We start from the raw sequence: 27,234 nt of genomic DNA, 5'->3' as shown, positions 1-27,234 counted from the left end.
CCAAAGCATGAAATTCATGTTTTGATGCCTTTTAACTTTCATAATTATATCTTTATGTACAGAAAACATTCCAAACTTTGCCAACATTTGGGAATCTCAGACAATTGAACTTGGATATCCTTTCATACCAAAGTAAAAGTGAGGAAGGTAATCTGCTAACTCCTCTATGACAGGCCTCAAATACTTATGAAATACTTCAGTTTAACTAATTCCTGACAATGCTCAAGTTTATTTGAGCCAACGAGCCAACTCATTTTCTGCACATATAAAGAAATTTCAATTGTCAACAGACACTAATATTGCTATGTTGTAATAGAAATAAAACTTCTTTTTAGCAGAAATGAATGATCAGTCAAATGATCACTAATATTTCTATGTTGTTGTTTCTGGTGGCTTTCTCCGGGTACCTCACACAGAATGCTATACCGTCTGGGGTACCGATGGGCCTCCTAAATCCTGTACCAAGAACACACGCTTAGAGGGGTAAACCGTACCGGACGGTTTACACCTCTCCGATGCCTGAGTGAGAAGCTAATATAGATGTATAGTAAGTAAATAGTGGACAAAGGAGTTATTACCCGTAAAAGGTGGTTGTGCTAATGCCTTTATACTCGAGCATGGGAAAGGAGTCTCCCCAATCTTCGATGTGGGACACAGGTTGCTCCTCTGATGCCATATCAGCCCCCCTGCTGTGCAAAGCGTTGGGCTGTGCTGGGCTGTCCCGGGCCCTGGGTGCCCGGGCTGGTATCCCATATGAGTCCCGCCATGGTGGGTTGTGAACCCGGCCCATGGCATAGTACCTGGGGGTACCGATGGGGCCCAGCCGATAGTGCCAAACTTGGTTGAGACTTCCCTAGTGTGTACAAGTCCCCCAAGTTCCCGTTCAAGATGTTTCTTGGGTGGGGACTTATTATTATTTTGTCTTCAAAGTTTGGCACTAGTGTGCCTATAGGGAGTCCCCCAAGTTCCCGTTCAAGGGGCATCTTGAGCGGGTTACGCTGTAGGTAGTTAATCTGCGTTCTTTGATAGGATGAGGGTTGAGTCTCCGGTACCCGATGGGGTAGAGGATGTGTGCCTCCGGTACCCGATGGGGTAGAGAGAGGACTTGGCTCTGATACTCGATGGGGTAGGAAGATGTGTGCCTCCGGTACCCGATGGGTAGAGAGAGGAACTGGCTCTGATACCCGATGGGGCAGGAAGATGTGTGCCTCCGGTACCCGATGGGGTAGAGAGAGGACTTGGCTCTGATACCCGATGGGGTAGGGAGAGGACTTGGCTCTGATACCCGATGGGGTAGAGGATGTGAGCCTCCGGTACCCGATGGGGTAGAGAGAGGAACTGGCTCCGATACCCGATGGGGTAGAGAGAGGAACTGGCTCTGATACCCGATGGGGTAGGAAGATGTGTGCCTCCGGTACCTAATGAGGTAGAGAGAGGAACTGGCTCTGATACCCGATGGGGTAGGAAGATGTGAGCCTCCGGTACCCGATGGGGTAGAGAGAGGAACTGGCTCTGATACCCGATGGGGTAGGAAGATGTGTGCCTCCGGTACCTAATGAGGTAGAGAGAGGAACTGGCTCTGATACCCGATGGGGTAGAAAGATGTGAGCCTCCGGTACCCGATGGGGTAGAGAGAGGAACTGGCTCTGATACCCGATGGGGTAGGAAGATGTGTGCCTCCGGTACCTAATGAGGTAGAGAGAGGAACTGGCTCTGATACCCGATGGGGTAGAAAGATGTGAGCCTCCGGTACCCGATGGGGTAGAGAGAGGAACTGGCTCCGATACCTGATGGGGTAGAGAGGACTTGGCTCTGATACCCGATGGGGTAGAAAGATGTGAGCCTCCGGTACCCGATGGGGTAGAGAGAGGAACTGGCTCTGATACCCGATGGGGTAGGAAGAGGACTTGGCTCTGATACCCGATGGGGTAGGAAGATGTGTGCCTCCGGTACCTAATGAGGTAGAGAGAGGACTTGGCTCTGATACCCGATGGGGTAGAGGATGTGAGCCTCCGGTACCCGATGGGGTAGAGAGAGGAACTGGCTCCGATACCCGATGGGGTAGAGAGGACTTGGCTCTGATACCCGATGGGGTAGGAAAATGTGAGCCTCCGGTACCCGATGGGGTAGAGAGAGGAACTGGCTCTGATACCCGATGGGGTAGGAAGAGGACTTGGCTCTGATACCCGATGGGGTAGAGAGAGTTGGAACCTCTTGGTACCCGATGGGGTAGGCGGTGCATGTCAGCCACGTGGGGCAGACTGAGTTGTGCAATAAATGCCCGTCCCCTCAACTGACGGTTTTCGAGACGTGGGACACGTGTAGTGATCCTGTGGTTGAGGGCTTTTCGGCTTCAACGGCCCTGATGCTTTGGAGATTGAATTTAAGAGGGAAACAGACTGTTTCCCTTCTCACTTTTTCCGAAATTCTGAAAACTGAGAACTTGCGTTTTGCCCTCTCTCCTCTTGTGCTTCTGTTGCTGTCACTGTGAGAAGTGAAGACGAAAGCCTTGGCCAGATTAGCGACTGCCGGAAAAGAGGTAAGAGAATGTGGTTTGGTTTTTTTTTTTTGGTTTTTTTTTTGTGTTTCAGTTTGGCATGGGTTTTGGGTTTCTTCGATTTTGCTTGTGTTTCTGGGTTTTGTTTTGAATTTCTAGGTTTTGCTTGAATTTCTGGGTTTTGCTTGAATTTCTGGGTTTTGCTTGAAGTGGGGAGTGATTCCGCGCTTCAACGTGGTCTTAGATCTGGTTAGGCTAACCCTTGTGCTTCTGATTCCAGATATAGCGAGTTTTGAGGTTTCCGGTATCGTAGTTAGGATGGAATCAGAAACCAAGGGTGGGGATACGGGATCGTCATACCAGTCGTCTGCCAGGCAAGCTGAAGTGGATATCGATCGGTACCTAGCTTCAGTAGGTCAATTAGCAGAGAATACCGGGTCCTCGACGGGGGTGTTCTCGGAGAGCAGTGAGGAGTCCGACGAGGGTGAGAGCGAGGATGGATCTGCGGAGGCCCCCGTAGTCACAGTGGCAATCCCCGAGGGCATACCGAAGCCTAGGTATACACTTACGGACGGGACCGTATGCGACGAACCCGGGAGAAGTATGACGATGAAGGAGATCATCGCCATGGGACTGAAGTGGAGAATACCGGACGCAGTAGAGCTTAGGCCTCTCAAGGATGGAGAGATGGCCGCGAATCCTGCCCCGGGGTGGGTGGCGCTGCACGAGAACCAGTTCCACCAAGGGTTATCGCTACCGCTGCCCCGGTGCCTACAGTATCTATTGCGGATGCTGAACCTGTCACCGGGGCAGTTGACCCCGAATGCTATTCGCCAAATATATAGTATGATGGCCATGTGGGACTTGTGCCAACAAGGGTGGCCTTCCGTAAATGAATTCCGCGCGGTACACAGGATCCTGTACTCAAGGAAGCTGTCCTGTGCGGGTACGGTGACATTTGCCGCTAGGGATTACGAACCATTAGTTACCGACATGCCCTCGTCGATGAGCAAAAGGTGGAGGAATAAAGTGTTTCTAGATGGTGGGCGGTGGCAGATTAAAAATAAGAAGTGGCATCTGACCGGTACTTTCCAAGCAATTGGGGACCAGGCCTACACTTTATCTGAGGTGGAAAGGAAGAGGATAGCCCGGGTATACTCTATTTGGAATGAGAAAGAGAGGAGCTCTTATAGATTTATCCGGCATTCTATACTTTATAGGCTAGGGCTAGGATGGCTCCCTGGTGAGGCTTTAAAAGAAAGAAATTTTTTCTTTTGGCTTTTTTTTTTTTTTTTTTTTTTACTAACTTTGGTACTGATTGCAGTGAAAGCGCCGAAGAGGAAACCCCGGAAAGGCAAAGAGGAGGACAGAATGGACGATAACCAGTTGATGGATATGCTGATGAGCCAGGGAGAAGACGCCCTGCATATTGAGGTCGACCTAGGGTCGAAGGCTACGGGTCGGTTCATTGAAGAGACCCTTCTGGAGATCACTGACGCGGGATATGGGGAACCTGATCCCAATGCTCCCGCGACTCAAGTCGAGCAGCCTTCTGCCGCTGACATTATCACCATAGCTGATCCCGGAAGGGAGAAGGTACCGCTCGCCGTGTCCATTTCTTCTCGGTCCACTGGGAGCGACGAGGCCCTGCTTCCAGGGGAGAAGAAGAGGTCACATAAGCACCGGCACCGAGGTGATAAGCAGGAGGTTACCTATACCGGCCGGGATGTTAAAGGATCCGGTGCGAAGAGGCAGAAGAAAGAACTTCCGGTACCCGAGGCGTCGCTTTCACTTAGCCTACTGTCTCCTGCCATTCCGGTAATCCCTAAGAAGCCCATCAAGCAGCTACTGAGTGAGTACGGGGTTGCTGATGAAAAATTCGTGCGGTCCATGCTTAGTGACCTGAAGGATATTGACCTCGACCGGGTGCGGGCCAAGGACAATACCCCCAAAGAGAATCGCCGTCTCGCCCGGGAATCTATGATGCGGGTATGGGTTTGCTTTACTCTTGCAACCGATATTTATTGTATATATATTTTAACCGGTGTGTTTGCAGGCACTCTTCAATGTGTACGCGGTTGATGCCAGCGAGGAAGATACTCAACTGAAGGAGGAGGTTAGCAATCTCTCCGGGCAGGTGAAGTATCTGCATGGTGAGAAGGCCAAGCTGGAGAAGGAGCGGGACTCCTTGAGGCAAAAGATTGAGTCCTTGACTCCAATGGTTGCCGAGATGGACGCGGCGAAGCAGCGGATCGCGGAGCTTGAGGGTGAACTCACTGAGGCGCGGGATAAGGTAAAAAATGCTCGGGACTCTGAGAAGGATGCTGCAGAGTCTGCCACATCATGGAAGGAGAAGGCAGACTACTTGGAGGAGCGTCTTCCCGTGGAGAAGCACGAGGCCGTGGAGGAGTACAAGGCTTCCGAAGAGCTTATTGCGATGCTAGCTGCTGCGCAAGACAAGGCTGTTATCATGAAGTTCAAGGAGTGGGTGGCGGCCGGGTACTTGGATGAAGCCAAATTCAGGCGGGGCCTTCCCGAGAAGAAGAAAGAAAAGGAGGTGGCAACCAAGTCCGGTGCTGGTGGATCCCAGAGTACCGGTGGCAAGCAGTAGTGGAAATTACCATTATTACTTATTTTTTTTGTAGAAATTATCCTTTTCTTGAACAATGGCGTAATTCCTGTGCTTGGTAGTCCAGGCCTTTTGTGAATGGAATTTTTTTGAACTTGAATGGGAATTAGAAAGGGATTAAAATTTCTAGGATTTTATACCTTGCTTTAAGCGTTTACTTGCATCACTTATTACCGGAATAGAGTAATTGACAATAGCTATGTCCGGGAATGCCCGGTGTAGGTGTTAACGTTTGGATCCGTGGGGATCTCTAGTTAGCTATAAATAAATAAAGAGAGACAGAGAGAGAGTTGACACAAGATGTATAGTGGTTCGCCTCCGCATGAGCGGGAGACTACGTCCACTTGAAAGCTATACTAGTGTGTCGAGCCTTGCGGCCTAACAAGATTACAAGAGATGTAATGAATAATCATGTCTAGTGTTGTGGGAGGGGGCATTCCTTTTATAAGTGAAGGAATGCTTCTCCTTTACTTATTCTTCGATGTGGGACAAGTTACCACACATTTCTAGTCTATTTAACATGTAGAAAGCCATGTTGTGGAGGCATGTTGGCAAGGGCGGGAAGGTGGCTTCCCGGTGGCGGATTTGCGACTTCCGGATACCGCCGCGTAGCCTGAACATAGGGCTATATGATGTATGTCTTGGTTGGGCCTTGCCATGTCTTGTGGATGTCCCAAAGTGGGTGTTACTTATGCTTGGTGATGTAGCAAATCCTCCATATTATTGGAGGTATGTACAAGTCCTCGAAGTCCCCAAGTAAGAGGAGCTTCTTGGTTGGGGAGTTCAAATCATGAAGTCATCAAGCATAAGTAACCGGGCGGTACGGAGCCCCTACAAGTCCCCGAACTCCGTAAGCAAGAAGGGACTCGTTAACCTGTACAATCAAAGACAAGAAGACAGGCATATGTAGAATGCTCGTTGCATTGGGCAACAAGATGTGAGTTGCATGGATATGGGTTGGCATATATAAACGTATGAGGTGCGTGATACATGTTGATGTATACACGCGAATGGCGCTGAGTACGATCGATTATGATGGACAAAACTCGAGAGCGTGTATGGCCGTGTGAGCATATGGATTGCATATGATAAACGTAAGTTGTATGAGCGCTGCGAAGGTAAGCGTTTGTAACGTGTAAATGATGAGTACGTGAACGCTTGTGTTGGTTTGGTTGTCGCTCGTATTAATGGAACGCGAAAAGAATTCAATTTGTCGGGAGCGACAAATGGTAGAAAAATTCAATGTTCCATTAACGTGTGGTGGGATGAGCGGAAGCTCAATGGGATGCCGGGAAGGCATGAGCGGGAAGCTCCATGGGGTGCCGGGAAGGCATGAGCGGAAGCTCGTGAGCGGAAGCTCAATGGGGTTGCCGGGAAGGCATGAGCGGAAGCTCAATGGGGCGCCGGGAAGGCATGAGCGGGAAGCTCAATGGGGTGCCGGGAAGGCATGAGCGGAAGCTCGTGGGGTGCCGGGAAGGCATGAGCGGGAAGCTCAATGGGGTGCCGGGAAGGCATGAGCGGAAGCTCGTGGGGTGCCGGGAAGGCATGAGCGGAAGCTCGTGGGGTGCCGGGAAGGCATGAGCGGGAAGCTCAATGGGGTGCCGGGAAGGCATGAGCGGGAAGCTCAATGGGGTGCCGGGAAGGCATGAGCGGGAAGCTCAATGGGGTGCCGGGAAGGCATGAGCGGAAGCTCGTGGGGTGCCGGGAAGGCATGAGCGGGAAGCTCAATGGGGTGCCGGGAAGGCATGAGCGGAAGCTCAATGGGGCGCTGGGAAGGCATGAGCGGGAAGCTCAATGGGGTGCCGGGAAGGCATGAGCGGAAGCTCGTGGGGTGCCGGGAAGGCATGAGCGGGAAGCTCAATGGTTGGGCCCCTGCTAGGCCCGCTAGAGAGTCCCCGACTCTCCAGCCATGTTTGTTGAGGGGGAGCTGCACGGAGCAGAGGGTGTTGGGAAGCGATCCCAATCTTTAGTACCCAAGCGTCGGGGTTAACTGCCGGATCAATGGCTGCCGTAGGCTGTGTTAACTAGTCCCTTTGCTGCCGGATCAATGGCTATTATGAGGCATTGCCTGACCGCTTGGCGGTTTTGGTCGTAGACCGTGGATGTGTACAGTATGTATTTGCATGAAAAAATGACAAACACATAGAGCAAGCATGTACAAGTAGTAAAGTGGCCAAGAACATGTCGTAGACATGCGTAAGGGTCATGGAGACATGTATAGACATGGCATCGGCGGTAGCTCAAATTGCAAGAGCGTAAGAGATAAGAGGAATGCACTTATCTTGTGCCGATTTGGAGCGAGTTGAAGTTGGAGTTGTCCAAGCATGACGGTCCATCGCTTTGGTTAGCCAGCGGAGGATGTCCAGCGGAGGTTATCCGGCGGAGGATGTCTGGCGGAGGTGGATAGCCAGCAGCGGATGTCCAGCGGAGGTTGTCCGGCGGAGGATGTCCAGCGGAGGTGGATAGCTAGCTGAGGTTGTCCACTGGAAGTGGATAGCTAGCGGAGGATGTTCAGCAGTGGACGTCCAGCGGAGGTGGAAGGCTGGCAGAGGAAGCTCGCCCAGCTGAGGAGAAGTCTGTGCTAGCTGAGAAGTCCGGCGGAGAAAACTCGTTAGCGGAGGAAGAAGGTCGGCGGAACTCGGAGCTCAGCGGAGGTTTTGAGTTCGGCGGAGCGGAGCTGGGTGTTGATATGGAAGCTTGGTGGAGAACGAGCTCAGCGGTGAAGCTCGAAGTTCGGCGGTGGACTTCCAGCGGTGCCGCTCGGCGATGAAGTTCGAAGGTCGGTGGTGAACTTCCAGCGGTGCCTCTCGGTGGTGATGAGGCTGGCGGAGCGGAGCGTGGTTAGCGGATGTCTGCCAGTGGAGCTCTTGGACGGTGGAGTGGAGCTTTTGTCCAGCGGTGTGGATGACGGTCAGCGGAGGGACCGTGGCATAGGGAGGCTCGGAGGAGGCCTAGAGCTCAGCTGAAGTGGCCGTGACTTTGAGCTCGGCGGAGGCTCAAAGTTCGGCGGAGGATGTCTAGTGGTGGCAGCTGGTCGGCGGAGCGGATCTTTGCTCGTGGTCTTGTAACCTGGCAAAGTTTGGTGGAAGATGCCGGCGGTGAACAGTACAGCTGAGTGGAGCATGGTGCTCGGCAGAGCACTTGGCCGGTGAAGTCTTGGCCAGACGTGGACCTCTGGACAAGCTTGGTGGAGCGTTAGGCGCTGGATACGCGTGGCGGATCACTAGCCGCTAGGGCTGGGCTGTCGGTGCTGGAACTGATGCTTGACGTTTGTCGGCGACAGGCGAGAGTCAAGAACCGCTGGGTGAGGAACGACAGGTGCTGGGTGACGAGCGAACCGCTAGGCCTGCTTGCCATATTAACGCCAATGTTTGGAGTCAGACACTGCAATTTGAACACTAGCGGTAGGGGTTGCTGGCGGTGCGGAGCGTGTGCTGTGGTGGCGCTGATGCTGGCGTGCTGGCAATGGGCGCTGCCTGCTCTAGGTTGGGCTGGCGGAGGAAAGGCTCAGCAGGTGTATAGTCCGACGGAGGCTGTCCGGTGGAGGAGTTCAGCGGAGGCTCTACACTTGGCGCTCAGTAGAGATTGGAAGTTCGGCGGAGACTCAAGAGTTCGGTGGAGCTTGAGCTCAGCGGAGGTTTTTGCTGGTCAGCTGAGGCTTGCTGGTGGTGCCTTGACCGGCGGTAGCTGCTGTTACTCAGCGGCGGTTGTGAGCTCAGCGGAGGCATTGCTTGCCGTGGGCGCTGGGCCGGGCTGGCGGTCCGGTGGTGACCTGGTCTGGCTGCTCAATGGTGCAGCGAAGTTTGCGAGCGGAGGTGCCTGGGTGCCATGGCAGCGAGTTGTCAACTGGAGCTGGCGGAGGATGATGCTTGGAGGTGGCCGGTGTCCAGAGCAAATCTCTGGGTGTCCAGAGAAGATTTGCCGCCAAATTTTTTTTTCAGAGTTGGTTGGCGTTGACCAAGCGTTGACCGGACGCTGACGGGCCAAAGCTCGTGGTAGGTGACGAAGCCTTTGTGTTGGCTTCCCACAGACGGCGCCAATGTTAACGTTTGGATCCGTGGGGATCTCTAGTTAGCTATAAATAAATAAAGAGAGACAGAGAGAGAGTTGACACGAGATGTATAGTGGTTCGCCTCCGCATGAGCGGGAGACTACGTCCACTTGAAAGCTATACTAGTGTGTCGAGCCTTGCGGCCTAACAAGATTACAAGAGATGTAATGAATAATCATGTCTAGTGTTGTGGGAGGGGGCATTCCTTTTATAAGTGAAGGAATGCTTCTCCTTTACTTATTCTTCGATGTGGGACAAGTTACCACACATTTCTAGTCTATTTAACATGTAGAAAGCCATGTTGTGGAGGCATGTTGGCAAGGGCGGGAAGGTGGCTTCCCGGTGGCGGATTTACGACTTCCGGATACCGCCGCGTAGCCTGAACATAGGGCTATACGATGTATGTCTTGGTTGGGCCTTGCCATGTCTTGTGGATGTCCCAAAGTGGGTGTTACTTATGCTTGGTGATGTAGCAAATCCTCCATATTATTGGAGGTATGTACAGTAGGTAAAAAAAAATGCTAGAAATGGTCTGAATAATTCATTTTTCCATTCAAGTACCACATGGTGGTTAATACAGAATGAGTACCCGATGGGTAGCTTGCCATAGCTGTATGGCCAAAAAGCAAAAGCTAGGACAAGATGCTCCGGGAGCTACTTGTAATAGTACCGTAGGCGCTGGGTATTCCATGGATGCCGGGATACGACTCCGTCCATGTCCCGGATGAAAAAGGTTGCGGGGCCTACCTCTTCAATGATCTCGTAAGGGCCTGTCCAGGATGGATCCAGTCCCCGGGGCTCTGGGTAGACCTGCTTCCTGACCCAGTCCCCCAACTTCAGTGTGCGGGATTGTACCTTGGCATCGTAGTAGCGAGCTATCCTCCGCTTGTTAGCCAAGTTATGCATGTGTGCCACATCCCTTCGTTCCTCTAGTAAATCGGCATCGAGTTGTAGGCCTTCCGAGTTGGTACCCGCATCGAAGTATTCGATCCGGGGACTCTGGACCTGTGTTTCAATAGGGAGTACCGCTTCTGTCCCGAAAGCCATGCAGAATGGGGTCTCTCCGGTGGCCTCTGTTGCCGTGGTCCTGATAGCCCACAACACCTCCGGGAGTTTAGCAGCCCAAAGACCCTTGGCATCGTCGAGCTTCTTTTTCAGTATCTTCTTGATGATCTTGTTGACAGCCTCGACCTGACCGTTGGTCTGGGGGTGGGCCGGGGATGCATATAGAATCCTGGTGCCCAGGTTCTCTGTGTAAGCCCTCAACTCATCATTGTCAAACTAGGTACCATTGTCCGTGATTATGGTGTCCGGGACCCCAAACCTGCAGTAGATGTTCTTCCACAGGAAATTTTTTACCTTTTCCGTGGTGATGGCGACAAGAGGTTCTGCTTCAACCCACTTTGTTTGATAGTCCACAGCGATGATGGCGTATTTGAATTGACCCACTGCTGTGGGAAGTTTACCAATCAAGTCCAAACCCCACTGACAGAACGGCCACGGTGTAAGGAGGATGGAGAGGGCAATGGGCGGTGCCCTTGGGATATTTGCATACATTTGGCACTTGTGGCAAGAACTGGATATTGTTTGGGCTAGGGCCGACATGGTTGGCCAGAAATATCCTGCCCTTAGGGTCTTGTGTGCAAGAGATCGGGCTCCGGCATGGTTACCGCATACACCAGCATGTATGTCCTTCATTATTTTGTGACCTTCCTCCGGTGTTACACACTTCAGATAAGGGAAGCAGTGGCCTTTCCGGTATAATTTACCATTCATGATCGTGTATCGAGCTGACCTTAACTGTAGTCTTCTGGCCTCGATCTTATCGTCCGGTGCTAGGCCGTCGACCATGTATTTCAAAATTGGGTCCATCCATGAAGCTGTGTGATCCACCGCGAATATTTCTGACACCGCTTTGGAAGTGCTAGGTCTTTCGAGTATTTCGACCTTAGTGGCCCCATAGGTAGGACTTGGAGAAGTTGATGCAAGCTTAACAAGGGCGTCTGCCTTGTCGTTTTCTGCCCTCGGTATCTGGGTAAAAATGTAGGAGGTAAACCTCTGAACTAATGCCCGAGCCAGAGCCTGGTAAGAGGACATGTGGGGCTCCTTTGCCTCGAAGTTACCGCTGACCTGGTTTACGACTAACTGGGAATCACTGAAAATACTAAGGTGCTGCACCCCTAGTTCCCGGGCGATCTGCAGACCTGCTATGAGTGCCTCGTACTCTGCGGTGTTGTTGGATGCCTTGAAAGCAAATTTGAGGGCGTACTCGTAGACTTGATCGTCCGGGCTAATTAGCAGGATACCGGCTCCACTTGTTTTCTTGTTGGATGCGCCATCAACATATAATCGCCAAGTGCTTGGTGGAGGCGGATCCGGGGCTAGTGGTTCAGGTGATTCCAGGGAAGGGTTATGGGAGGGAATCGCTTCAGAAATAAAATCTGCCGCTGCCTGTCCCTTGATAGCTGTCCGGGGTTGGTACTTGATATCGAACTCTCCCAGCTCGATGGCCCATTTAATTAACCTGCCCGATGTCTCCGGTTTCTGCAAAACCTGCCTCAGCGGGTGATTAGTGAAAACGGTGATTGAATGTGCTTGGAAGTAATGCCTAAGCTTTCGGGCCGATACCAGGAGGGCCAGTGCTATTTTTTCAATGTCCGGGTACCTGGATTCTGCACCAGTGTACCCCTTTCCAGCATAGTACACCGGGTACTCGCAATCGGAGTCCTTCCTAATCAGAGCTGAGCTTACAGCCGTTGAAGATGCCGCCAGATATATGTAGAGCATTTCTCCTGGAACAGGTTTGTAAAGTAGAGGTACCGCTGATAAGTACGCCTTCAAGCCAATAAAAGCAGTCTCGTGCTCAGCTGTCCAGGCTATTACCTCGACGTGCTGGGTTTTTAGCAGTTTGAAGAAAGGAGTACACTTGTCCGTCAGCCTGGAGATGAACCTTGACAGGGCGGCCACCTTGCCTGTAAGAGATTGGACCTCGTTCCGGTAGGTTGGGGATACCATGTCTAATATAGCCTGCACCTTCTCCGGGTTGGCCTCGATCCCCCTGTGGCTAATGATGTACCTGAGAAACTTTCCTACCTCGACCCCGAAGATGCACTTCTGCGGGTTAAGCCGCATACCATTGCGTAATATGATGGTGAAGACGATTGACAAGTTGGTTACGTGGTCCTCCGGAGTTAAACTTTTTACCAGCATATCGTCCACGTAAACTTCCATGATAGTACCGATAACCTCCTCAAACATAGAGTTGACGAGTCGCTGATAAGTGGCACCTGCGTTCTTTAATCCGAAAGGCATGACCTGGTAACAATAGAGACCCTTGTCTGTGGTAAAGGCAGTGTGCTCCTCGTCTGCCTGGTTCATTCGAATTTGGTTGTACCCACTGAACGCATCCATGAAACTGAGTAACCGGTACCCAGCAGTGGAGTCGATTAGTTGGTCAATTCGCGGGAGCGGGAAGCTATCCTTGGGGCATGCCCGGTTGAGGTTTGTGTAGTCCACACACATGCGCCATGATCCCTGAGATTTCTTTGGCACCATGACCACGTTGGCTAACCACCGGGGATACGTGACTTCCCTGACAAAGTTGATGGCCATCAACTTCTTTACTTCAGCCTGGATAGCCCGGTACTTATCGTGTGTGAAGGCCCTCCTCTTTTGTCTTACCGGTGCTGAATAAGGGATAATACTAAGATTGTGCGTGGCTAATTCCATTGGTATACCGGGCATGTCCTCATATGACCAGGCGAATGCAGATGAGTTTGAGCGGAGGAACGAGATCAACCTTTCCCTGATAACCGGAGACAGCTTAGTACCTATCTTAACAGTCCTGTCCGGGAACTGCTCTGATAGCACCACCTCCTCAATGTCCTCTACGGCACCGGGCCGTTCTTCGTCTGAATCGGTATCATCCCTGGGATCCTCGTACCTGTCCGTCAGAGGGTTAGTAGCCACGGGCAACATCTCAGACATTCCCCTACCGCGAGATACGGTCAATGAATAGCATTTCCTTGCTGCGGCCTGGTCACCCCGGATCGTAGCAATGCCGACCGGGGTTGGCACTTTCATCATCAGCATGTGACCTGCAATGAAGGTTTTCAGACGCCAAAGTGCCGGTCGGCCTAGGATAGCATTATAGGATGAGACGCAGTACACCACGATGAACTCTGCTTTGATGGTTGAACAATTTGGGCTTTCGCCTACCGTGATCGATAGGTAATCTGATCCGAGTAGTTGGACGATATCCCCTGAAAAGCTAATGAGGGGTTCATTATCCTGCGACAGCTTGGCTCTCCCTCTGTTCAAAGCTTTGTACGCATCGCGAAATAATACGCTAACTGAGGCCCCGGTGTCCACGAGCACCCGGGACATTATATAATGGTCCATTTGGAGCGTGATTAAGAAGGGATCATCATGGGGCATCTTCAGATCGGCTTCCTCCTCCTGCAGGAATGTCACCGATGTCCATCCAGTACCACCGTCTTGCCGCGGGGCCTTGTGGAAGTTGAAAACTTCCGGATGACCGAAACTAGAATTTCGCCTCTTCCTCTGGGGATGTAATTCCTTCGGGCCCCCACCGTGGATCGTGAAGATTTGGCCGTACACGTCCACCGCTCCTATCTCCTTAGCAGGCAGGTACCGTTGGAGCTTGCCCCTCTGGATAAGGGACTCGATAGTATTTTTTAAAGCAACACAGAGATTGGTATTGTGTCCGGCATCTTCATGATAAGTGCAGAACTTTCCGGTATCTTGCTGGGTAAGTTTACTCTTCGGAAACTTCCTTGGGGGTGGGCCCGGTATCTCATCCTTACTTTCGTTCCAAATAGTCTCGTATGAAGCGTTAAGGATTGTGAACACCTCATACCGGGGGGGTGGTGGTGTTCGCGGGGCCTGTTGTACCCTTGGCTCCCGCTGATGGTGAGTGGTCCCATAACTGTTAGTCCTGGATGAGGACTCTTTGCTTCTTTTGCTCGAGGTATGGGGTGACCTGTCATGACTATGGGCCCACTCCCTCTTTCGTGGCTCATCCTTGACAGTTGAGGCCGGGGTTGGCACCCTTAGCTCTGGTCTGGGGGTGTCCCCGTAGGTTTCGAATTCGGCCTGGGCGTGTCTGATGGCAGTGGCCATCAGCTCGTCGTAGTTGGCTGGAGGATTATGGTTAATCCCGTAGAGAAATTCTCCACGCCTTAAGCCTCTCCTGAAAGCCAGCTCGGCCAGTTCCTTATTAAGGTCCCGGCACTTGGCGGTAGCCGCCTGCCACCGATTTACAAAAGACTTCAAAGTTTCATTCTCTCCCTGCTGGACTTTTAACAGGCCCTTTGGTGTGTGTATCCCATCGGTGCGTAAGATGAATCGAGCTACAAACTTGTCAGCTAACTCCTTGAAATTCCCTACAGAACCGACCGGCAGTTCGTAGAACCAACTCAAACCTTCCCCTGACAAGGTTTCCTGGAACATATTACAACACACCTCATCCGTATATCCCTTGGCGCTTGTTTGCGAGCGGAAGGCCTGTAGATGCTGGTAGGGGTCTCCAACCCCCGTGTAGTCAATCTTCAGTGGCTTCGACATATCCGCTCGAATGGCTCCTCTAACCTGTTGGGTGAAAGGACCCGGGCGGTCCTCGTAGGTGGCCATGGCCCTCCAGGTGTCCCTGTTTTCTGTGGCCTGCACCCTTGCCTGCAGAGCATGCAAAGAGTTGCTCATTTGCACAAGTAATGCCGTGTTTGCGTCGGTTACCGGGGGGATATTCGGTACTGGCTGTGGTAACGGTGGTGGTGGTAGATGCCTCAAGCTTTCCGGGAATAATTCTACCGGTACTTGGATTACCCGCTGGGCAGCGTTCACGCCTGTTGCTGGTTGGGATGCTCTAGCCAGGGCCTGGGTGAGCGCCTCGTTGTGCTGGTGCCTCCGGTCCAGTGCTCGGGCCAGCGCTGTGTTTTCATCTTCCAGATCCTGCATCTTCTGTTGCGTAAGGCGGTTTGTTTCCCTATCGGTATTCTGTTGTTCCCGATCGATCCTGGATTGTTCCCTGAAGGCTGCTATCTCCGCCCGCATGGATTCCAATTCCGATACCGGAGACACTTGGCCCGGGACATGCGGGTCCAAGGATCCGAGACCATGAATTTCTTCAACACCTGGCGCTTCTGCTGATGAAGTACCCGGAGAGAATATCAGTGCCCTAGCGACACTTCTACCCTCTCCTGCCGTTCCTTCCGGCTCAGTCATGATAGTCCCCCTATCTGGCGCGCCAATGTTTCTGGTGGCTTTCTCCGGGTACCTCACACAGAATGCTATACCGTCTGGGGTACCGATGGGCCTCCTAAATCCTGTACCAAGAACACACGCTTAGAGGGGTAAACCGTACCGGACGGTTTACACCTCTCCGATGCCTGAGTGAGAAGCTAATATAGATGTATAGTAAGTAAATAGTGGACAAAGGAGTTATTACCCGTAAAAGGTGGTTGTGCTAATGCCTTTATACTCGAGCATGGGAAAGGAGTCTCCCCAATCTTCGATGTGGGACACAGGTTGCTCCTCTGATGCCATATCAGCCCCCCTGCTGTGCAAATCGTTGGGCTGTGCTGGCCTGTCCCGGGCCCTGGGTGCCTGGGCTGGTATCCCATATGAGTCCCGCCATGGTGGGTTGTGAACCCGGCCCATGGCATAGTACCTGGGGGTACCGATGGGGCCCAGCCGATAGTGCCAAACTTAGTTGAGACTTCCCTAGTGTGTACAGTTGTAATAGAAATAAAACTTCTGTCTACGTTCGTTTTTCTTTTTGATCTGGAAAAAAATGACAAAAATAATGTCCACTTTTCATAATCTGGAAATATCATGTATATAATCAGTCAATTAAGTATCATACATATATATAATCAGTCAAATGTATGAGCAGTGGCTTCCATTTTGGTCTGTATTCCCCTTTTGGTAATCTGGAAATATCATGTATACCCTAAATTCTTGTTTGACTTTTGTGTTTAATCAAGAAATAAGTATTTTCTTTGTAGAAGCAATTACAATTGACTAGAGTTTCTTTCATACAGTGGAGGCTTAGAACTACATCAAAATATTTTGGGAGATTCTGTTCCTTTTTTATGGTCATTTTGACTCAGTAATTACTTTAGATAAAATGACAACGAGTATATATCAATGTTCCTTAAATTTTCTTCATTTTACAGAATTTTTTTCTTCCATATTCGCATTTCATATGAATATGGTGATTCGGAATAATTTATACCCCATTTGCTATTGTTTTTTTTTCTGTAGGAGAGGCTGAAAGTTGTTAATTTGTTATTGAACAGATCATGAGCTGTAGCTTCTTGGTAAGTAGTCTGTTGTCTTCCATCTTTTAGTTTCCTTGCAACAATTATTGTAATTCTCCTAAGCCTTAAAACAACAAGATATACCATGTAAGTATGTCTACTAGAAAAGAACTTAGAGATGATTGCATTACGATAAATTCAAAGATAGCAAGGGTCAATTTCTCTCTGCATTTTGTATTTCCTGCACATTTGATTTCATTTACCGTTTTTGGTGTACTAATTACTTCAATGTATAGTTTTTATCTTTGATAATTTCAAATCTTTTATTAAGTTATATATGAATCTAATCATGGGATCAGTGATAGAATGCTGCAATTGCCTTGATTTGTTGAAGATTTTTCTATATTGATTTTCAGCGACCTTTTTCAAGTAATCATAGAAAAGACCTGAGATTTTTTAGTATTTTGGAGGTGTAAATTGAGGAGTCTTTGCTTTTACAAGTACAAATGTTTTATCCAATGCAGATCACACACAGTGACACAGTTCATACTCTGTTACTTTCGTGAATATTAGGTAGTCTACTGGTGTTTGCTAATTCTCTCATTGTCTTTCAGTTTGGAGACCTTTTAACTACTGGTATACTAACAATTTTATCTCTGCATTCATATGGATCAGCACTTACTTATTCTGAAAACACAATTGGAAAGATTGATTTGCTTGATAGACTGCTGCACATAAAGTAAGTTTCGACTCTATACCCTTCAATCTTTTATGTACTATTCCAAATGTTTATTCCTTGATAATAATAATAAAAAAAATAAAAAAACAGCCAACGTTATTACTAAGAAATATCAACATTTAAGACTCACTACAATTATCAGATTTGCTTCTACCTTTTCAAATTATACACAACAACCAGAAAGCAAAATTTTGTTCAACTTACAATGTATGAAATTTTGAAATAAAAAATTACTTCTCATATATGTTATCTCCATGTTGAGTCCTACAATTGAAGGTTTAACCTTCTTTTTTTTTTCTTTTTTTTTCAGGATTACAAAATTTGGAATTTATATAAGCGGTTCAAACAAGGTGGGTCTTCTCTGGCCTACGCTTTTGATTTAGCTTCAATTTTTAGATAACTTGCTGGAATTGATCCGAGAGAATGAGTTTCAACACCAGTATAATAATCAGTAGTGTCTATATTTAGAAGTTTGGCTTGCAATGACACACCTTCTCAACAAAAATCACGTCTCCACTTTCTCTTTTATGTCTCTGTTACTTTACATTTCGTAATGACTTGCTATTATTGGAATAAGGACAACCAGTGACAACCACTTTCTCTTTTATGTCTCTGTTACTGTACATTATGTCTCTCTTATGTCTCTGTTACTTTACAGTGACAACCAGTTCTAGCCAACCTCAGCAACGGACAACCAAGGACAGCCGTGGGTACTCCAAAGGTATGTCAGAATTCTTTCGAGTATTATCAAATGTTCTTATAGAAAACTTGCACAATTGAATGTCACAGTAACTGCTTTAGTGTAGAAGGACTTGTCAAAATGTTTAGATCTTTTATCTAGCATTTCCATTTGGAACTTTTGGTTTAACAATCTTCCGTTTATAATGTCCAAATTTTTTTTGCTATGTATGTAGTTGTCATTGCTAATGAGTTTTCTTTAAAGAACTTGTGAACTGAGAATGCATCTTCAATTTATTTCCTTGCAGGGCCTTGTTGTGCCAGTTATCCACAATGCTGATAAGATGAATTGTGGTGAGATAGAGAAGGAGATCAATTCGCTTGCAAAGAAGGTAAATGAGGGACGTCTTTCAATTGATGATATGGCTGGAGGTTCATTTACAATATCCAATGGTGAATTTTATGGAAGCCTTATAAGTACCCCCATCATCAACCCTCAGGTCTGATTCTTTATCTGACCCAATTGATTGGACTTTGATCGTCTTACTGCAACAAATGGAACTCACATCAGTTCTATGCTTAACTATGTACCTAGTGAAGCTTCTTTAATTTGTAGTAAAAGTACCTTTTCCATTATATGACAGCTAAGTACCTTTATACGACAGCCAGTATATATTTGTTTCTTTTACTTTTGCAAAGTTCACTCAAGAAATTTCAGCTACAAAAGCATTGTAAATGTGATTACTTGAAGTAGTTCTCTATTAATATATTGCAATTTCATTTTATTTTCCTGAATTGATGCACTAGACCATGGTTGAAAAAAATCGTTGTCTCTCTGGCTAGTCGACAATGGATTTATCCTAGAAATCGTTGTAATTTACCATCTTCATCGTCACCTACAACGTTGTCAATTTAGAAACCGATGCAACAGTTCCTCAAAACCAACGTTTTTGACGAGAAACTGTTGTGCATGTAATGTAGTTGGAAAACATTTTTTTAACTAAAAACCGATGTATAGAATCCTTCAAGCCAACATTTTTTGGGTTAAGAACCGTTGTGTTTTAAAGTTGTTGAAGGCCAAAGGTAATGTGTAAATTGTATTACCACATCGATTTCTAAATAAAAACCGTTATTGAATAATTAAATACACAACGGTATATTTAGTGCTAACGGTATGTGCTGTGTATAGCTACAACGGTTTCTAACTAAAAGATGTCGTGCTTTATTATGTTAGACATCGGTCATGTACCGTTGTGGAGTGAAACTTAAAAAGACAACACTCACCTAGACAACGAAAAAATATTTTTGTAGACAACGGTGCGGAACCGTTATCTCTTTTCGATTTTGTACTAGTGATCTTAAGGCTGATGGGATCCTGAGTACGATCCAAGAGCCAAGTCAGGACGTGCTTAGTCCTCAACAAGTTGCTGCTTTTGAAGCAAATAGAGCTACGAGAGAGGCGAATGAAGCTAAAGCCATCATTCTAATGACAAGGCACATGAATGACGAGCTCCAGGATGAGTACCTCAATGAGGAAGACCCAAGAAAACTATGGGTAGAACTCGAGCAGCGTTTTGGCAACGTTTGTGACTCTCTACTTCCAGATTTAGAAGTGAGATGGCATAGCCTTCGCTTCTGTGATTTCAAGTCTGTACTTGACTACAATTCGGAAGCACTTCGTATCAAGTCTTTGATGGAATTCTGTGGGCAGAAAATCACTGATACAATGTTGATCGAGAAGACTCTCTCTACCTTCCCCGTCTCTGCATTGATGGTAGCCAAGAACTATCGGATTGATGTCAATGCTGGACGCATCACAAGATTTCATGAGCTTATTGGTGCCATGAACGTAGCTGAAAAGCATGACAATATACTTGTGAAGAACTATAACTCTAGACCCGTGGGAGCCAAGTCAATTCCAGAGTCTAATTATAGTCGCGCCCCTAAGGGAGGGCGCAAGGAGCGAAACCCTAAGGATAGGGATAATTCTGGACGTTCTGGTCCATATTCTCGCCCTAAAGAGGAAGGAAACAGCCAAGATAGGCGTGCACGGAACCGTGGAGGTAAACGTGTGAAGAGAGAGAGAGGCCAAGCCTCCGGTTATGGTGGTGATGCCACCAAAGGAAGGAACCGTCCCCAAAGCGCTTCTAAAGCGACTCAATCAAGGGAACCTGACCATAAAGATGCTTGTCTTAGGTGTGGACTACCAGGACATTGGGCAAGGGCGTGTAAAGCATCCCAGAATGTTGCAAACGCATACAAGATGTATCGTGAAGCAAGGGAGGCAAATTACATGGAACAAGAAGATCAAGATGGCGATCTCGATCTAAGGGTGGAAGACTTCAAGGATCAAGACCCAGAAATTGGCGATTTTGATTAAGACTTTTTATTTTCCAAGAGATGTAGGCAATTGCCATATTATTTTTGTAGTAGATGCCAATGGTTTAATCTTTCTTCAAAGTAGGTGTACTTAATAAAAATGTGATGTCTAGGAAGGTTTTGAGATTAGTGGTACTTAAGTGAGCCTTGCTCCACCGACATCTCTCTACTCACCTGGTCACATTTGCGTTGGAATTACCGAAAGAAGTTAGATGATTACCATAGTTTTGCATTAGCTAGTTTTTGGATTAGATTTTCTCTAGTGAAAGAGACAATGATGTAATCCCGTTGGCTTATTAATAAAAGTTGAGTTATTTTCTTTATGACTCCTTTTTAATTATGAGCTTTTCTTTTAGGAATGGATTATGGAGAGTTACAATGTCTTGCGGATAGTGCGACAACGCACACCATTCTACGCCGTAGGCAATTATTCTTAGAGATGTTGCCTACATATTCCTCTGTGACTACGATGGCAGGGCCATCCGGTTTAGTTCAAGGACATGGAATGGCCCAATTCCTATTGCCAAATGGCACCTTGATTAAAGTCGCAGAAGCTCTCTACGCTCCTAAGGAAAATCAGACCTTATTGAGCTTTAAAGATATAAGAGCCAACGGATTCCATGCAAAAACGCATACTGAGAAAGGAAAAGAGTTCCTTTGCATTACCACTAATGATTGCGGACGGAAGCGCATCTTAGAGAAGCTTATGTGTCAATCTAGTGGACTTTATGTCACTACAATTCAACCAATTGAATCCAATAATGTGATAAGAGAAGATCTCTTGGATTCTGACACATACTGGCTTTGGCATGATCAACTAGGACATCCTGGTCGTGATATGATGATCCGTACACTAATTACTTCACATAGACATCCATTCTTCAGAGTGAGAAGAAGCAAGAATCGAAAATTGATTCCCGGACTTAGTAAGATAGTAGCCACAGCAGCATCAGGCGCTGCATCTGTCCTGGGCTGTCATAGGGCCGCCCCAAGTCCCCTGTGACAACTCCATAAATGGCGCCAACCATGGCCATGACGCCATCGATGCTCCTTCCCATGGTCATGACGCCATGGATGATTCTCCCCATGGCCAAGACGCCATGGATGCCACTTTCCATGGTTCCAACGCCATGATGGGTGATGTAGTCACACATTTTGCTTCTAATAGCGCTACAAACGCTCAGGCCCAACCAAAATCCTCATTGGTTACTTCTAAGGCCCCTGGCTCATTTTGCAAAGCCTGTTCCTTCGGGAAATTAGGACCGAGACCGTCCTACACAAAGGATCCCAAAATACTCATTCCGTTCTTACAGAGAATCCAAGGGGATATCTGTAGACCAATTCAACCATCATGCGGACCTTTTAAATACTTTATGGTATTGGTTGATGCGTCGACACGTTGGTCACATGTCGCGCTGTTATCCACCCAAAATGCTGCTTATGCTAAACTCCTCGCCCAAATTATTCGTCTACGGGCTCACTACCCTGACCATCCTATTAAGTCAATTCGACTTGATAATGCTGGGGAGTTTACATCGAAAACTTTCGATGACTATTGCATGTCACTGGGGATTGATGTAGAGCATCCAGTTCCCCATGTTCATACCCAAAATGGTCTTGCAGAAGCCGCTATGAAACGACTACAGATGATAGCACGGACATTGGTTATGCGCACCAATCTCCCTGTTTCTGCTTGGGGATATGGAATATTGCATGCAGCGACGCTAATTCGCCTACGACCCACTGCAACCCAATCTTACTCTGCGTTATAGCTAGTGACTGGGTACGAGCCTGATATCTCGCATTTACACATTTTTGGGTGTGCCATTTATGTGCCTATTACGCCGCCACAGCGTACTAAGATGGGTCCACAACGACGAATAGGCATCTATGTTGGCTATGAATCTCCAACCATTGTCCGCTATCTTGAACCCTTGACAGGTGATCTCTTTATAGCTAGATTTGCGGATTGTCACTTTGATGAGACAGTCTTCCCATCGTTAGGGGGAGATAAGAACATAGATGTTCAACAGGAACGACAGGAATTGTCGTGGTCTGTCCCCACTATGTCTCATCTCGATCCCGGTACCGTACAGTCCGAACTTGAAGTGCGAAGAATAATCGATCTCCAGAACGTAGCAGACACTCTGCCTGATGCGTTTTCTGATGTTGCAAAAGTGACAAGATCACACATACCTGCTGCAAACGTGCCTGCAAGGATCGATGTCCCGAATACTGGACATAACGCCACTCTTGTGACATCAGGAGATGGCGCCATTGCCCAAAATGGCAATGATGTGGCGTCTATGGCCACAGGTCCTGCAAGGAAGCTCGGTAGACCAATTGGTTCGAAGGATACTAGCCCTAGAAAAAGAGCGAATTAGGCACAAATAAATCCTTTGATCATCGATACTCAAAATCTGTCCCATGAGAATGTTCCGGATTATGGTTATGTCCAAGAGACATCATGGGGGGACGCCTCAATGTCAGAACCTATCCCTGAGAACGTAGAGATCTCTTTAAATTACACTAGTGTACATGTGACGTGGGAAAGAAGCTCCATCATCATTGATGATGTATTCGCGTATTCAATGGCGCGTGAGATTATTGAGACCGATGACATCGAACCACGCTCCGTTGATGAATGCCAATGTAGGGCTGACTGGCCCAAATGGAAAGATGCGATCCAGGCAGAACTTGATTCTCTAGCGAAAAGAAAGGTATTTGGAAAGGTTGTGCTAATACCGGCCAACACCAAACCAGTTGGTCATAAATGGGTATTCGTTAGAAAGCGTAATGAGAGAAACGAGATTGTAAGGTACAAAGCTCGCCTTGTGGTGCAAGGCTTCTTACAACGCCCTGGAATCGACTACGAGGAGACCTATATATTCTCCCGTAATGGACGTCATAACGTTCTGCTACCTTGTCTTTTTTTTTTGGGTCAAATTCCGCTACCTTGTCAGTTTGGTAGTTTCCGAAAAATTGAACATGCAGCTTATGGATGTGGTTACTGCGTATCTATATGGGGATCTAGATACAAAAATATACATGAAGGTTCCTGATGGACTTCAGTTACCCAAATCAAGTGGCTCTAAATCACGGAGCGCGTTTGCTATAAGGTTGAAACGCTCACTATATGGATTGAAACAATCCGGACGGATGTGGTATAACCGTCTTAGTGACTACTTGATTGGTGAGGGATATGTCAACAATGAACTATGCCAATGTGTGTTCATAAAAAGGACAAGTTCCGGATTTGCAGTAATTGCGGTTTATGTCGATGACATGAACATAATTGGCACCCTTAAAGAGTTAAGGGAAACCGCTGAACACTTAAAATCCGAGTTTGAGATGAAAGATCTTAGGAAAACACAGTTTTGCCTCGGTTTGGAACTTGAGCACCGTGAAGATGGTATCCTGATTCATCAATCAGCTTATACCCAAAAGATGCTTAGGCGTTTTAACACTGACAAAATTAAGCCTTTAAGCACCCCAATGGTCGTTCGTAGTCTTGATCCAAAGAAGGATCCATTCCGCCCAAAAGATGACAACGAAGAAGTACTAGAGGCAGAAGTGCCCTACCTAAGTGCAATAGACGCATTATTGTACTTAGCACAATGCACAAGACCGGACATCTCATTCGCTGTGAACTTGTTAGCTGGATATAGCTCTGCGCCAACACGACGCCATTGGACTGGTGTTAAAGATATCTTTTGATACGTAAGTGGTACGATCGATATGGGCTTGTTCTATCCCTACAGAGAGACGATGGATTCGGACCCATCAAATGCCAGGGACGCCACACATGGTGGATTGCGTTCCCTCTCCTCATCCCAAAATAATTTAAGTGTTTTGGAAGGTTTTGCTGATGCTGGGTACCTCTCTGACCCGCACAAAGGTCGTTCCCAAACTGGTTATGTTTTCACCATGGGTAAGACCGCGATATCTTGGAGGTCTACTAAACAGACCTTAGTCGCTACTTCTTCGAATCATGCAGAGATTATTGCTCTTCATGAAGCAGTTCGTGAGTGTATATGGCTTAGATCCATAGTTACGCACGTTCGAAGTAATTGTGGTTTGGAATCTACCACAGATGAGCCTACTAGCATTTATAAGGATAATGCTGCTTGCATTGAACAAATGAAGCAAGGCTACATCAAAGGCGACAACACCAAACACATATCGCCTAAATTCTTCTACAATCAGCAACAACAGAAGCTCCTCAAGATCAAAGTAAACCAGATTCGATCTGAGGACAATGTGGCAGACTTGTTTACTAAGTCATTGCCTAAATCCACGTTCGAGAAACATGTGGCAAGAATTGGCTTACGGAAATTATCTAAACTCCTATGATCGTAGTCATCAGGGGGAGGCGCAGACATCAGGGGGAGATGTCTACATGTAAATCTCAAAATGTGAAGGGTGTGTTGTGCTCTTTTTCCCCTTCGACCGAGGTTATTTTTGTCCTACTGAGTTTTTGTTACTCGGCAAGGTTTTTAGCGAGGCAACGAGAGAAGCACCGCGTTTGGGCGACACAAGGGGGAGTGTTCAAGTAAATCCCTATTTTGTGTCTGGCCCAAACTCTAGGTTACTTGACCTAGTGGTAATTAATAGGGTTTAATTAGAAGAATCTAGAGATTCCTATTCAATGTATGATTACCTTTCCTTGTATGATTCAGACTCTATGCATTATAATCCTCTATATAAAGAGGCCCCTATTATCAATGAGAAGACATAGCGATTTTCTCTCAATTCCCGTTTCTCTAAAACAGGCTCAACATTTTGTCAAACAAATATATCATCAAAACGAAAAACAAGTTTTATACCATGTTCCTCGATTGCATTAACATATATCCATAAAATCCATGTAGAAATTAACTATCACACCTTGGATCCAGTATCAGTGTATTCTAAGCACTTTAAGTTCAACTCGAAGTGTGAGCGTTAAAAAAACAAATAAAAAGGCCAGCTGGACGAGCAAGGCACTTGTTATACGTAATTTCTAAGATATATGGGTGTGTGCGTGTGTCCTTTTTTTTTTTTTTGACATTTTCAGAGATTTCTTGTGGGATCCACTTTTCAATCACATATCGGTATCTTGATCGTTCAATTTTTAGGTCTGCATGAGTAGATCACTTCTACAAATTTTCAGCCAAGTTAATGATGGATCGTTAAGGTGTTCATAATCGTGATTTACCATTATAGACATGAACGGCTCAGGTTGGACAGATTCGGTTCGTCTATTGATTTGATCTAGTTCGGTATCTTAACAATTATCAATTTGACTGAAAATTTACAAAAATGATCTACTTATGCCTTGGAGACCCAAAAAAGGATTTCTTTAGCAGAGAAAAGTTATATATACATACATATACATACAGATCCTATCCAGAACGAGGTCTCGCTCTGAAATTAAGGTGCGCTTTTAGAGTTTAGGGTCACTTTTCTGTTGCATATCCACATCTCGACCGTTCAGTTTTTACGTACTAATGTATCGATAGGCAATTTTAATTCCCTTAATGTTTCATTGATAGACAAAAGTATAAGAAGAGCTCCAGCGGTATTACCAACTCTCAAAAAAAAAAAAAAAAAACAACTATTTGCCACCGGTAATCCAACACTTAGAAAAATTCAAAGATAAAAAATTACTTCATTATCAATCTAGGTTGGGACTCCCCAACCAAAACATTGTTTCAAATACAAAACATAAATGCCTCAGCGGCGGTGACAAAAAAAAAAAAAAAAAAAAAAACTCTAAACATCTCTCGATTCACTTCGGGGGGCTGCATCACCTTCATCGTCGGCTGGGGCGGGTTGTGCCGCCGAGCGGCTCGTCTGGTCGGACTCGGAGGTGGTACGACTCGGGGTAATCATCGTGCCATCATCGCGGGTGTTGGCCGTCATGAACTGAGTGTGTAGATACCTCTACTAGCAAGGCTATTTTCTATGTCACCAAGCATATCACCCTCTTAGGGGGGCCCACAAGCCACGGTGGGCCCCAACCACGACATCCATCACGTAGCTGGATGTCCAAGCTACGCCACGGTAGTCGGAAGCGGTCAATACCTCTCCGGAAAGCCACCTTCCCGGCCTTGCCAAGTTACCTTCACAAGCATGTTTTCTAAAGACTAGAATAGTGGGTTTAGCATCCCACATGGAAGAAAATGTAAAGTGGAGGGGTTCCCTTACCTATAAAAGGGAGCCCTCCTCACACTTAGAATCCATCCCATTACATCTCTTGTAATCCCTTTGGGCCGCAAGGCCCAAACACACTTGTTAAGCTTTCAAGTGGACGTAGTCTCCCGCTAAGGCGGGAGATGAACCACTATACTTCTTGTGTCTCTTTATCTTTCCCTCTCTCTTCTTTAACGTTAATTAGACCCCTCGGTCAACAATATTAACATTGACGCTGTCTGTGGGAAGCCAACACAAAGGCTTCATCACGTACCATGAACTTTGGCCCGCTAGCGTCAAGTCAACACTTGGTCAACACCCATCATGGCTGATCAATGTTTGGTCAACGCCCATATGGGCCGGTCAATGCTTGGTCAACGCCCATTATTGGCGGTCAACATTTGGTCAACGCTGATAAGGTTGGTCAACTCCAACTAAAAAAAATCTTTGTGTGCCAATTTATTCTTGACACCCATAAGTCTCCTTTGGGCACTCTGCCTTCTCTTTGGGCACTCTTTTGGATCGATCATCAGCGCCAGCGACAAAGCAAAAGCAAGGCAGGGCACCACCAAGTGCTTCGCATCTGCGCCAATAAGCTCCACAAACAACGCCAGCGGCATCCAACGAAAAAAAAAAAAAAAAAAATTTTTTTTACCGCTAGCAATGCTAGCGACATCCTGCCAACCCAATGCCCAGCGGTACCAAGGCAGCAGGCCAATGCACAGCCCGCCAGCCTGCCAGCACACAGCCTCCGCTTAGCGAGGCTAGCGTTTAGCGGCAAGCCAAGCAAAACCAGCGCGAGGCACC

At 47.3% G+C, this 27,234-nt stretch overlaps 1 protein-coding gene across 1 annotated transcript; it reads left to right on the top strand.

The window, feature by feature from the left end:
* Positions 1–4,715: 4,715 nt before the first annotated feature.
* LOC133730634 (probable dihydrolipoyllysine-residue succinyltransferase component of 2-oxoglutarate dehydrogenase complex, mitochondrial) lies at positions 4,716–18,380 on the top strand. The gene is made up of 4 exons (XM_062158186.1): positions 4,716–4,961; positions 17,072–17,196; positions 17,507–17,546; positions 18,183–18,380. Exons 1-4 carry the CDS (start codon positions 4,716–4,718, stop codon positions 18,378–18,380), a joined length of 609 nt encoding a protein of 202 aa, XP_062014170.1.
* The last annotated feature ends 8,854 nt before the right edge of the window (positions 18,381–27,234 follow it).

Source organism: Rosa rugosa, chromosome 2 (assembly GCF_958449725.1).
Source record: "Rosa rugosa chromosome 2, drRosRugo1.1, whole genome shotgun sequence".
Taxonomy (NCBI): domain Eukaryota; kingdom Viridiplantae; phylum Streptophyta; class Magnoliopsida; order Rosales; family Rosaceae; genus Rosa; species Rosa rugosa.
The sequence above is the reverse complement of the archived record's forward strand: the minus strand, read 5'-3'. Positions and strand labels throughout refer to the sequence as shown.